The following is a 13706-nucleotide window of genomic DNA, read 5'->3' on the forward strand; positions in this document are numbered from 1 at the left end:
TGTTCCTTAAGCCGCTGCTCCACCATTAATATGTGGCTGATATGAGCAACAGTCTTAATTCATGAACAAAAACATTCTTCTAAATGTGCACCATATCTTTGATTTTAAAACTGAACATGTTCCACAAACAGACTAAAATTACTTATAAATGGATCTAAAAAGGTAGAGAGTATTCCCTCAAACGAGAAATAATTTCAAGTTTTAAACTTATCAAAATTAGAATAGACTTGACTGAACTCAACAGTCTTAAAATATATTTATTTGGAGCAATCTACAGAGATATATTTTGCCATTCAGCTATATCTAGAAACATTTATCTGCAAAGTCACTAAACAGCAACCTGAACCACATTTTTCCTAGAGCTTCTCTTATCTATGTTAAGCCCTCAACTAAAACTAGATTAGTCCATACAGATAAATTCATTGGTCTTCAAAATCAGTAGGTATATATGTTCACCAACAATTGAAGACTTCTTAGTCACCTTTTCTTCACAATACCTTCCAAAATCCCATCAATTCCGAAAGAACCAGAAAATTGTTGGTTGTCAACTGGACCAGGCAGCTGGAATGAGATAGAGAAGTGCCCTGGTGGGCATAGATTCTGTGATTGCATCTGAAAAATTTGGGAGTTCTTGCACACTATTTTTTCACCAGTTGTTGTTACTCCCTTTATAACTATCTTTCCATCAGGTTCAACCTCACAACTGAAATCCTCTGCAGTCAGAAATGATGACCAGACTCAATAACCACAGAAAGATGAATATTAGAAGCTAGCAGTGGGAATGAGATAATCCGATCATGATTTTCCAAGCATATGAAACTCAAATGTTCAGAACAAGTAAATTAGATAATTCATGAAAGTCTAAAGTGAAGGATTATAGACAGAAATGAATTAATGTACAGAGATCAGACGTAAGAACAATTCTAATTTGTGGCGAGTCCAAACCAAACCAATGTCAAGAGGTATGCAGTTATGCCAGCAAGCTAATGACTATATCACACAATCAATACTGGCATTCCTCATCTATATAAAACAACGCATAAAAGGCCAAACAATCAACTAAAGTTCATACAACATTATTTAAAAATAAAAATTGCCTTAACAACATTTTATTAGCAAGAATTTCAAAATTCAGTACTTGAACATAGTTTACTGGTTGAATGAAACTTACTCTCATCCCTTGTTACGCCCGGAAGGGAGACACGAAAAAAGTAAGAATCATCAGATTCACCAATGTCCATTGGTCCTACAACTGGTCCTATCTTTCCCATAGCTGCACTCCCAGTCAGTGCAACCCCAACTTTAGTGGCAGCTACAGCATTGTTCCACTCTTCTCGAGTTGAAAGAGAAGGGAGAAATATCATAGCTGGCCCAACTTTTTCCACAGTCTCACTATTCTTTTTGGCTGGTGATGAAGCAGTATAGCTGTGTGGTGTAGGTGGACCAATGTATGGCACACTATTGAGAGGTGCCACATGAAGAACAGTTTGCCTAGGATTTAAAGGGTCTGGCTCAATATTGTCACTTCTAGATCTCCCACCCCTGCAAGAAGATCTAAAGTCCATCAGGGATTGCAAATATGGTGTAATATGATCCCTTTAAAATTGTAGCATGATTTAAGAATGCATTAATAATTTCAAATTTTGTGTTAAAAAAATTTTGGTGTTCCAGAAACAATGATGTTCACATCACATGAATTGTCTAGATAAACCTAAGTTCTGAAAATAATTAACGTAGGAATTGCATTTTAGAATAAGTGAATAACTATATTTATCAGTATTCGTTATCCCTACCTGAATTGTGTCAATAATAATCCCTGATTTGTTCAAGTTGGAATCATTATCTTTTAAGAAATAAGCTTGTGCAATAAGTGATGCATCACACAATAGGAAAATAGAGAGAAAAGAGGAACAAAAAAGGCAATAGAACAAACCCTAGGCATCACCATTCACCACCTAAGGGGGTTTGGCATCACCAACTAAGGGGATTTGGCATCACCACCAAACAAAGGGGACAAAGGAGAAGACATTCTCAACTCATCATAATTAATTCTTATTCAAATTCAATTGTCTTTCACGATTACATGAGTACCAGTTAAATAGTTTTTAGGGATTATCCTAATATGGAAAACATCTAATCAAATCCCTAAAAACCGTCAACATTAACAACCAAATTAAAATTCAAAAACAAAATTAATTGCAAATTAAAACATAAAATCTTGGTTCCCTGCATCAATAAGTTAACCACCAGCATCATCTGTGACTCTTTAGTTTGCAACACACAAAATAATTCTTATATCACGTCAACCAATTTAACCTTGGCATAAACACCAAAGACTGAAATTAAACAATTCAAAAAATTTAGTTCATACCATGATATGTTTGCGATATGATTGACAGTTTACATAAATATAAAAGTCTTAGTCTTTTCTCAAAAAACAGATATCAAATAAATTTTGCACAAAATTGCATCCCAATGTCAGCAGGTTAATAATGTCCCTTCGATTATTAAAAAAAAAAAAAAAAAAAAACTCTCAGAAGATTTTTTTTTTTTTTTTTTTTTTTTTTTTTTTTTGAGAAATCAGACTGGAAACCCAGCCTGGACTTTTATTGAACTAATAAAAACCTTAAGAAACATCAGCAAGAGACAAGCGAATAATGTCCCTCAGAATGTCTTCTAACCACAATTGAAAATCTAAACCAACATTGACTTTTTTTGCCAAAGCATCAGCAACTTTGTTACAAATACGTTTAACATGACAAAAATCAGAGAACCTCATCTGGGCTGTTTGATGAAGAATATCGTCAACAATATGCCCATACATGGATTGGTCTGCTGTATCAGCTTTGATAGCTTGGATCACTACCTCCGAATCACCTTCAAAGATCACCTCGTGGAGGCTTAATTCAGATAATGTTGATCACTACCAGCCTATTTAACTGAAGTCCTAGTTTAACTATCTGCAAGTAATATGGATAATGTTTTCCTTTCTTGATTAATAGAAGATATCACCTTATATTAGTTGAACAAGGCTATCCATATAAAGGGAGAGGTCTTAGTTCCATCCTTAAGATGGCCCCCACTGCATACACTACTGTCACCAACTCACCATGCCAAAAACAAAAAACCCTTATATAAATAATACAATAATGGAGGAAAAAGATCAAGAAATTGGCTGTAACATATTCAGACAAACAGAAGAAAATATGAATCATAGAAAAATGTTAAACAGTTTAGTGTAGCAGCTCACAGTGGAAGGTAACTTTGGAACGGAACAATTGGTGCTGGCAGTTTACTAAAAATGTTTCCACTATAATATGACTAACTAATTGTATATATTCATACTGATCCTTGTCCTGATTCAATGAAGTTGGAATTTTAATTAGGATTTTTTTTTTTTTTTTAAATTGATAATTACACCAGCATCCAGTGGATTTTAAACCCACAACCTCACCCTCCACGTTGCTCTTACATGGCGAGGAGATTCCATTTAAGTTATAACTCATGGGCACCACAACTTTGCTATTTTTATAGTCTTAGATCCCCTACATAAGTTAATGGTGCTGTGCCAAATCTTTGGTTACATGGTGAATTCTGTTTAGTCATCATTTCTCCATACAGAACAGAATGTTCTCCTTTTAATGTAAATCACATACCATATCTGCAAATCAAGAACACTGATTTCCTCCATTTCCAAATATATGATTTCTACTAATCACATTGTTGAAACATCACATTTTTTTCTGAATCCCAAAAAAAAGCACTTTTTTTTTCTTTTGATAAGTTACACATACCTAGTAGGTCTTCATGCCACAGCCTCACCCTGCCCCACATTCTTAAAGTCACTTTCCACAACTAAAGATAATTCTTACAATATATGTGCCTAGGACAAAAACTAAAGAATGAAAAACAATTGCCTGGAGTAATGCACTTAATTTATAAACAGTGAGATTCTTTAATATCTCCGACAAAATCTATCTCATTCAACGATGCACCAATAGAAAATCTTAAAATGAGAACTATTTATGGACAGAAACCTAAAAGACCTACAAATAAACCAAAAAACTACCCAGGTGATATTGCGACAAGATAAATCATCCAACTGAAGTTGTACTGCATTACAAAATCAATCTATTTTGTAAAGGATGTTCCTTATCAACCTTCACACACACAGAGATACTCAGTTTACTACTCATGCAGACCACGCAACAAGAAATATCATTTGACAATATCACATATCATACAAACACTTCAAGAGGATGGTTTCCCACCGAAACCTAAAACACCTTCTGGTCATATCAGGAAGGCTGTTTTTCTGCCAAATTGTAGACCTGATTCAATCACATTATCCTAATGAATTCGCAGTCTTCATCTTCATCTCTATCTTCTTCTTGGATATTGAGAACCCAATTCAATCACATTTCCCATTGCAGGTGATATATGCTTTCCTTGGGCAAATTATGTCCAAGTATATTTAACATCGACTAGAGGTTTTCTAGGGCTAAAACCTATAAGCTTGACTTTAAAACAATTCATGTTATCAAGAGGCAATTTTCTGATCACTTCAACTTACTATTTCCTTTCCAAATTACTCATGCGTCATTTATTTGTTTTCCACAAATTCACCCTTCTGATCAAATGATAAATTTTTTTCCTAAAACAGAAGTGCCAATTTATGTAATGAATATTTAGGAGAGTGTTCACATTAGTGACAGATAATCATATTGAAGCCAGAAGTGTATAGACAGTAATTGCCTATGATCCATGTCTGGAAGTCAAAGTTGTTGATATGTGTGTGAGGAGTGTGTCCTTGCACGGATGAATGACCAGGTAGGTGCAAGAACCTCCACTTTCTTGTACATGTCTTTGCTGCCCGCATGTGAACACATGCTCCAGGTGGATCTTGAATCCACAACCTCCACCTCCAATTTGCTCTTACAAGGGAGGAGGTGCCATTTGGGATAGAGCACATTGGCATGCCTGTGAGCACATGCGCTATTCACAAAGGAAAGAACCTACATTCCACTCTCCCTAAACAGCTAAAATTATAGGAAAAAAAGGAAAATGTCAAATCATAAGATGATTCCCATTTTTATTAACTTTATAAGGAGAAGTACGACTTCAAAACTATAGTGCTGCAAATATACCTCCAAGGACATGATTCCTTCAATCCCTAAGATGGAGTTGGAGCCTTTCAACTTCTACCAAAAAGCAACTAGTGCTTTCTTCTTCAAGGTTTCACTTTGATCATGATGCAGCAATTTCCTTTAAATGCATATTTAACTTAGGAGGCTATGGAAGTGACTCACGTTTCCAAACAGGACCTCGTTTGGCACTTTTTAATTAGTTGCAAAAATCTTTTGTGGAAATACAAATATGGAGAACACCTGTTCCTACAATCTTATGCTTAAGTTAATTTTCTACAGAATAATTATGAGTTTGTTCAACATCTTATCACTTAGTGATAGGGAAATCCCACACTGTATAGCCTTATGTTTTGTTGTCATTGACATGGCTTAAATGAAACAGAGCTGACTGCCCCGTGGAGGTTTTTTTTTTAAAAGCTTAATCAGACTTCCCTATTTGGTTCATATTTCTGAAGCAACTTTGTACAATCTATTATTTTCCAAACTAAAATGATGAAAATTTTACAACAGCAAAAGCAAATCTTTGTCGGTGCATTTGCTGACAAAAATGATAAACCGTTTTATGTTTCCAAAAACACAAACAATGAAAGTGTAAATTGGTTCTCAATAATTCCAAAAAAATAAAAAGCAGATCCTAATTGGCCTGTTTGGTCACAAAACTACCAATATAGGTTCCAAAACTGGGGGAGAAAATTTTAATGACGTGTCGTTCTTGATAATGCAAGAGAACATATTGATTGGTCCATTTGGTAACAAAAGTACAACCATTTAAGGCTTCCAATGATGGGAAACATATCTTTATCGGCCCATCCGGGTCAAAAATAAAAAATTTTCAATGTTTCCCCAAATAGAAGACTTCAAAAATACGCGGGAAACCCAATTAGTAAGTGTAAGACACCATCAAAAATTGTTTCCAAACTAATTTCCACATTACAGGCAATTTTCAGGACATTTAAAGATTGCATTTCTTTAGCAGGATTGTACCCTACTAACTACTGCATGAGACCCAAAAACAACAATCAAAAAAACAAAGTTCATTCCCATCTGTTACAAAACAATTCTTGAATAAAACTAATTTTCATTCACACTACCAAACAGGCCCTAACCCTCCCAAAATAAATCAGCCACTACTTGTACTATAATGGAAGAATCAGATTCAAAAATCAACCATTAAACTGAACAACTCTTTAGAGAAACAACACCAACTAATTCCTTTTTTCTTTTCTAATCATTTCATTTCCTTGCAAATTGCTCCATGTAATCAACAAGACCAACACTAATAACAATTAACAATAATAAAAATGAGATCTTTGTAACATTAAGAAACTTTCTTCACAACCATTACACAGTAAATGGAGTCTAATTAAACAAAAAAAATTAACATCAAGCACTTACAATCATTACTCCAAAAGGAAAAAAAAAAAAAAAAAATACCCATTACTGTATCAACATCACAAAGCATGGCATTTACCAAGAAGACCCAAAAAAGACCAAATACCAAATTACACAAAGCAAAGTTGGGCATTCAAAAGGACATGCATTTATCTAAGTTTGTATATATGTATACAGATATGAATCTATGCATGCATGTATGATGAAGATGTTTACATATTTATGAATGTATTCACTAATTTACCTGATAGAGGAAGCCATAGTTGTAGCAGAGAACTGAGTTTTTTTTTTTTGGTGGGGAGTGGTTGCCGAGGCGAGTTTTTTGGGAGCTCTGTAAGATTTTGGACTGAGACAATCAAATGGGTATTGTTTTTTTTTCTTCCTTACTGTTTGATCAAGGTCTTATATAGATGGAGTAGACCTTGGGGGTGGAAGGAAATTATCGGGTGCTTCAGAAGTATCGTATACTCCTGGGGTTTAAAGGGTGTGTGTGTGTGTGTGTGTGTGTGTGTAATAAGAGAGGAAAAAGTTGGAGAGATTAGATTAGGAGGAAAAAAACGAAGGACAAATTTCGATTTTAGTATTTAAGATTATTTTTAAAAATATTTAAAAACTTTTCTTTAAATGATTGGTAATGTTAATTTAATTTTTAAAGTTTAAAAAAGAATGTAATCTTATCTTTTTTTTAATTAATTATTAAAATCATACCAATTAATAATTATCTTATGTGATTTGTAAAAAACGTAAAACTTAGATAATGTACTTTAGGTTGTCTTCTTAAATTTTAGCTAGCTATATGAATTATATAATTCAACAAACAATGTTAAATGGCGAATTTAGGGGGGGGGTGCGGTGGGGAAGAAGAAAAAAGAAATAACAACGTGAATGAAATCTTTTAAAGAGAGAAAATTTTAGAGAGAAGGAGTGTGTATTGTTGGTTAAGCCAAATTTCTTCTAAGGAAATCATGGTGACCATAGGCCATAGTTTGTTTGCACACCGGATGGGTTGACCTAGCCCATTATATGATCAACATTGATTTGAGAACGAAAATCTGAATTATAGTTTTATTGAGGCCAAATTTCTTTCTTCTGAGATTTAGTGAGAAAATGTCGGGGTTGGAGAGATACCCAACTGGACTTTTTTCACAGGCCAAAATATAAAATACTAAAAAGCAAACAAAAATTACTGAAATTTAAGCAAGAAACTCAAGGAATGGCATCTAAAATATTGTATATAAGTTTTACCCTTTTGAAAATACTTTCAATTCAATATAACCTTTTTTTTTAAATGTATATTATGCAACAAGTTCATGCATCTACCCTCTCACAGCATGTGAATTCCATTAGAAAAACAACATTAGGTGATTCCTGGACCCAATAGAAAACAATATGTGGCGAAAAAAGTTGTTGAACCATCTTCACAATAAACGTCACGATTGGAAATTCGAGGTTGCATGCAATTACAAAATGCCCTAACGGAAATGGGTGCAACTAATGGGAATAAGGTCATCAAGTATCTTTATTCATAATCAGCGCAGACTATTAATATCATCAGGATGCTTGGTAGAAAGGATGGATGACCCCCAATTCAAAGGGGATTCTTAGAGCACATGAACTTAATACATGAAACAGATTGACATTCACATGAATTTACACTAGACCATTATATATGCATGTTTCCGAACATTTTGTCCATGATTCCAACATCTTTGACATGCCCCATGATCAAATCATTTGTGTGGTTGCAATCTCAAAGGTCATGTGGGAATCCTACAAATACTATCGGGCTGATGAATTTGAGAGGTATGAAAGACACGCCTAAAACACTTCTAGTTACAAGTAAGAAAAAATTTGTATTGCTAATTTAAGAAATCTATTGATTTTGCTTGAAATGTTGGTACTTTTACTCTCTGATGCTGTGCGAGAGTTGAGTAATCCACCGGTGGCCATTTCTAATATTGCATATGGGATCTGTCATAAATTACAAGTTTTTCGGTCTATGCAAATGTTACATGTTAGGTGGGGAGGTAATAAACCAGTGCATATTTTAGCAAAATATGTCATTAGGATTGGTAGTTTTATAACTTGGGTAAAAGAGAATCCATCTTAAGTTGGCTCTGACTTAAGATATATTGAATTTATTTCCATCTTAATCAAGTTACTTGTTTTTTCATCAAAAAAGGAGAAGTTTTAGCCAATACCACAATGATGCCTATCTTGAGCGGTACAGTATTTACTCATGCAAGTTCTCATGAGTTAGTGCAAAACATGTGGTCATTAATCTTGTGCATCATCAATTAATATTATTATTAACTCTTTCTCTAAAAATTTGTTACACGTTGAGTGTTAATTTGAAAATAAGAATGGAGGTTTAAGTCTTTTTTCTTATATTTTTATAATTTGATAGTTAGGGGAGAAGAGATTTAAACCATGAACATTTTTGTTTGAAACACCCAAAAATGTCAATTGAGCTACAAAACTATTGGCTCAATTTATTATTTTTATTAAAAGTTGAAATGGTTTAAGGCCTTTATCAAAATTGCTAAACATGGCAAATTCTACTAAAGAGCTTTTGACAGCCCAAAGAGTGTGACAGGTAAAATTGAAATGCGTCTTCAAACTCTTCTATATAAATCTAAACCAACCACCTCTTAGGCATATTGCTACCTCTCGAGCACATAAGTGCTTGGGGTATTATGAGGAGTAGGGTTTGAGTAGCAGTATTAGAACTTCTAACCCCAAAAAATTTATATAATAAAAAAAAAAGAAAAAAAAAACTCTTTTATATAAATCTTAGAAAAAAAAAATAAGAAATTCAATACAAGGTGATAAAGGTAAGATAGCTTTAAACTTATTAGACAATAGTCTCATCACAAGCACATGCAATAAGACTTTTTTTTTTTTTTTTTTTAGATTAGTGTCATAATTTTTTGAAGTGAGATAAAATTTGAGGAAATCAAAGGAAATGTTGAAAGAGATTCAAAAAAGTGAAATTAGTAGAAAATTGCGGAAAAAAAAATACACAAACTTAAAAAACAATCATTTCAACAATGTAAAAGGAAACAAACCTTTTTGAAATTGGAGATGGTGATGAAGTGAGTAAAATATTAAGGCAATCCAAAAGTGTATGTAAAGAAACGTGTGAAATATATCTAAATAGAGATGGGGTGAACTAATTTTTAGAAAAAAGATATGTGAAACGTAGTTATTGGCACTTTAAAATTGTTTCTAACCGTTTATAATTATTAAAAAAAAAAAAACAAGTTTTAATTAGTTAACCAAAACTTTTGGCCAATTTATTTTGGTAATTAGGAAAAAAAAAAAAAAAAAAAACCCCATAAATTTTAGTATTAAAAAGGGAGATATAAAAGAGGCCAAAATTTAGGAATTTAAATTTGAAATGTGGATAGGAGAAACATGGATGGAAAAACTATTTTTTCAAATTATCTAAAATTTTGGAGTTTTAAAATCAGTAATTTTACATATTTAACCCTACAATTTAAACTTTCTAAACATGTGAATTTTATGATATTTTGAGCATTAAAAAGTAAGGATCCAATGAAGAAAAACCCTTAAATAGTAGTATAAATAATAAAATAACTCAAGTAATTAATAATTAGCCTCATCATATGTGCTACATGCATGATCATAGTTTTTTTTCCCCATTGTTTCAAGATAAGTAATTGTCTAGATGTGGAAAAGTTTAAAATTTTTGCATAGTTATAGCTATGTTAATATTTAATGTCATTTTAATAGTTAGAAATATTGACAAAAAAGAGAACAAAATGAAATTTTGCATAGTTATGTACCTTTTATTTTAATTTTTTAATGAAAAATTGAAAATACTTTTTTATTCTTAATTTCTGTTTTTTGAGAAAATCAAATTGATTAAAATGCTAGTACTAGAAAATAACAATACAAAATTGGGGAAAATCTTGATTATAATTAATATAAATGTTGGGTCTAATTGCAATTTACCTAATTACACTGATAGCTCTTATCCTAGGAAAACAGTATATATATATATATATATAAAGAGAGAGAGAGAGAGAGAGAGAGAGAAAAGATAATTCAATAGATAAAAGAGTAGAATTTAAATATTGAACGACTTTGTTTAAAATATAAGAAAAATGTCAATTCAACATTTCTACTGCAAGGTTTTATTTTTTTAATAAAAATTATTTTAATCTAACATAAGCATGATTAGGCTATTAATACCGAGTATTGGGCCCACATTCAGCAAAAAAAATGTATTGGGCCCACCAATACATTTTTTAAAACATAATTCCCAATAGCCCCCTAAAAGCAAACAGAAACCTCATTACTTTTCTGGTTAAACTGGTGTCATGTCACCACCCAAACGGGCCAAACCCAAAGGTGCCACACTGCTCTTGCCTTGTGTTTTCCTTCCCAAATGAAATACTCACCACCCCTGCGCATTTCTAATGCTCTTTACTTGTTTTAGTGACACCAACCCAAAAACAAAAAAGACCCTATTGGCTTGAGTTTCAGAACCTCTCTGGTTAGTTTCGTCTCCTTAAAACTCTATCTCAGTGTTTGTGTGTTTTTTCTTAAAGAATTCATTGTCTATTGTTTGGTTTGGATTTCTTATAAGCTTGAGAATTGATTTCTGGGTTGTGCTTGAATTTCACGTGGGGATTTAATAAGAAGACCTTTGTGTTTGGCATGTAGTGTTTGCTACTGGGTCAATTTTACATTTTTTCTTCCAGTAATATTGGGTTGGTTGTGTTTCCCACCACTTTTTTGTATATGGGCATTTGAGAATTTTAAGGAATAACACAATGCCTTGTTTGGTTTGGTGATTAAGGTACATAGTTTGTTTGCACACCTGATGGGTTGACCTAGCCCATTATAATATTTTGCCAAAGGGATGCCTTGCTTTTTGAATGGCATAGTGAGAAAGTTGTAGATGAAAGTATTATGATCAACATTGATTTGAGAAGGAAAATCTGAATTATAGTTTAATTGAGGCCAAATTTCTTTCTTCTGAGATTTTTAGTGAGAAAATCTCGGGGTTGGAGAGATACCCAACTGGACTTTTTTCACAGGCCAAAATATAAAACACTAAAAAGCCAACAAAAATTACTGAAATTTAAGCAAGAAACTCAAGGGATGATATCTAAAATATTGTATATTAGTTTTACCCTTTTGAAAATACTTTCAATTCAATATAACCCTTTTTTTTTTTTTTTATGTATATTATGCAACAAGTTCATGCATCTACCCTCTCACAGCATGTGAATTCCATTAGAAAAACAACATGAGGTGATTCCTGGACCCAATAGGAAAACAATATGTGGCGAAAAAAGTTGTTGAACCATCTTCACAATAAACGTCACGATTGGAAATTCGAGGTTGCATGCAATTACAAAATTCCCTAACGGAAATGGGTGAAACTAATGGGAAATAAGGTCATCAAGTATCTTTATCCATAATCAGCGCAGACTATTAATATCATCAGGATGCTTGGTAGAAAGGATGGATGACCCCCAATTCAAAGGGGATTCTTAGAGGCTTAGAGCACATGAATATAATACATGAAACAGATTGACATTCACATAAATTTACCCTAGACCATTATATATGCATGTTTCCGAACATTTTGTCCATGATTCCAACATCTTTGACATGCCCCATGATCAAATCATTTGTGTGGTTGCAATCTCAAAGGTCATGTGGGAATCCTACAAATACTATCGGGCTGATGAATTTGAGAGGTATGAAAGACACGCCTAAAACACTTCTAGTTACAAGTAAGAAAAAATTTGTATTGCTAATTTAAGAAATCTATTGATTTTGCTTGAAATGTTGGTACTTTTACTCTCTGATGCTGTGCGAGAGTTGAGTAATCCACCGGTGGCCATTTCTAATATTGCATATGGGATCTGTCATAAATTACAAGTTTTTCGGTCTATGCAAATATTACATGTTAAGTGGGGAGGTAATAAACCAGTGCATATTTTAGCAAAATATGTCATTAGGATTGGTAGTTTTATAACTTGGGTAAAAGAGAATCCATCTTAAGTTGGCTCTGACTCAAGATATATTGAATTTATTTCCATCTTAATCAAGTTACTTGTCTTTTCATCAAAAAAGGAGAAGTTTTAGCCAATACCACAATGATGCCTATCTTGAGCGGTACAGTATTTACTCATGCAAGTTCTCATGAGTTAGTGCAAAACATGTGGTCATTAATCTTGTGCATCATCAATTAATATTATTATTAACTCTTTCTCTAAAAATTTGTTACACGTTGAGTGTTAATTTGAAAATAAGAATGGAGGTTTAAGTCTTTTTTCTTATATTTTTATAATTTGATAGTTAGGGGAGAAGAGATTTAAACCATGAACATTTTTGTTTGAAACACCCAAAAATGTCAATTGAGCTACAAAACTATTGGCTCAATTTATTATTTTTATTAAAAGTTGAAATGGTTTAAGGCCTTTATCAAAATTGCTAAACATGGCAAATTCTACTAAAGAGCTTTTGACAGCCCAAAGAGTGTGACAGGTAAAATTGAAATGCGTCTTCAAACTCTTCTATATAAATCTAAACCAACCACCTCTTAGGCATATTGCTACCTCTCGAGCACATAAGTGCTTGGGGTATTATGAGGAGTAGGGTTTGAGTAGCAGTATTAGAACTTCTAACCCCAAAAAATTTATATAATAAAAAAAAAAGAAAAAGAAAAACTCTTTTATATAAATCTTAGAAAACAAAAATAAGAAATTCAATACAAGGTGATAAAGGTAAGATAGCTTTAAACTTATTAGACAATAGTCTCATCACAAGGACGTGCAATAAGACTCTTTTTTTTTTTTTTTTTTTGAGATTAGTGTCATAATTTTTTGAAGTGAGATAAAATTTGAGGAAATCAAAGGAAATGTTGAAAGAGATTCAAAAAAGTGAAATTAGTAGAAAATTGCGGAAAAAAAAAAATACACAAACTTAAAAAACAATCATTTCAACAATGTAAAAGGAAACAAACCTTTTTGAAATTGGAGATGGTGATGAAGTGAGTAAAATATTAAGGCAATCCAAAAGTGTATGTAAAGAAACGTGTGAAATATATCTAAATAGAGATGGGGTGAACTAATTTTTAGAAAAAAGATATGTGAAACGTAGTTATTGGCACTTTAAAATTGT

General features: G+C 32.6%; 1 protein-coding gene across 1 annotated transcript; it reads right to left on the minus strand.

The window, feature by feature from the left end:
* Positions 1–232: 232 nt before the first annotated feature.
* LOC126717082 (alpha-crystallin domain-containing protein 22.3) lies at positions 233–6937 on the minus strand. The gene is made up of 3 exons (XM_050418298.1): positions 6784–6937; positions 1172–1542; positions 233–713 (listed from the first exon to the last, which is right to left on the minus strand). The coding sequence occupies exons 1-3, from the start codon at positions 6798–6800 to the stop codon at positions 478–480; spliced, it is 624 nt and encodes a 207-aa protein (XP_050274255.1). The 5' UTR covers positions 6801–6937; the 3' UTR covers positions 233–477.
* Positions 6938–13706: the final 6769 nt, after the last annotated feature.

This window comes from Quercus robur, chromosome 3 (genome assembly GCF_932294415.1).
Source record: "Quercus robur chromosome 3, dhQueRobu3.1, whole genome shotgun sequence".
In the NCBI taxonomy this organism is placed as follows: Eukaryota; Viridiplantae; Streptophyta; class Magnoliopsida; order Fagales; family Fagaceae; genus Quercus; species Quercus robur.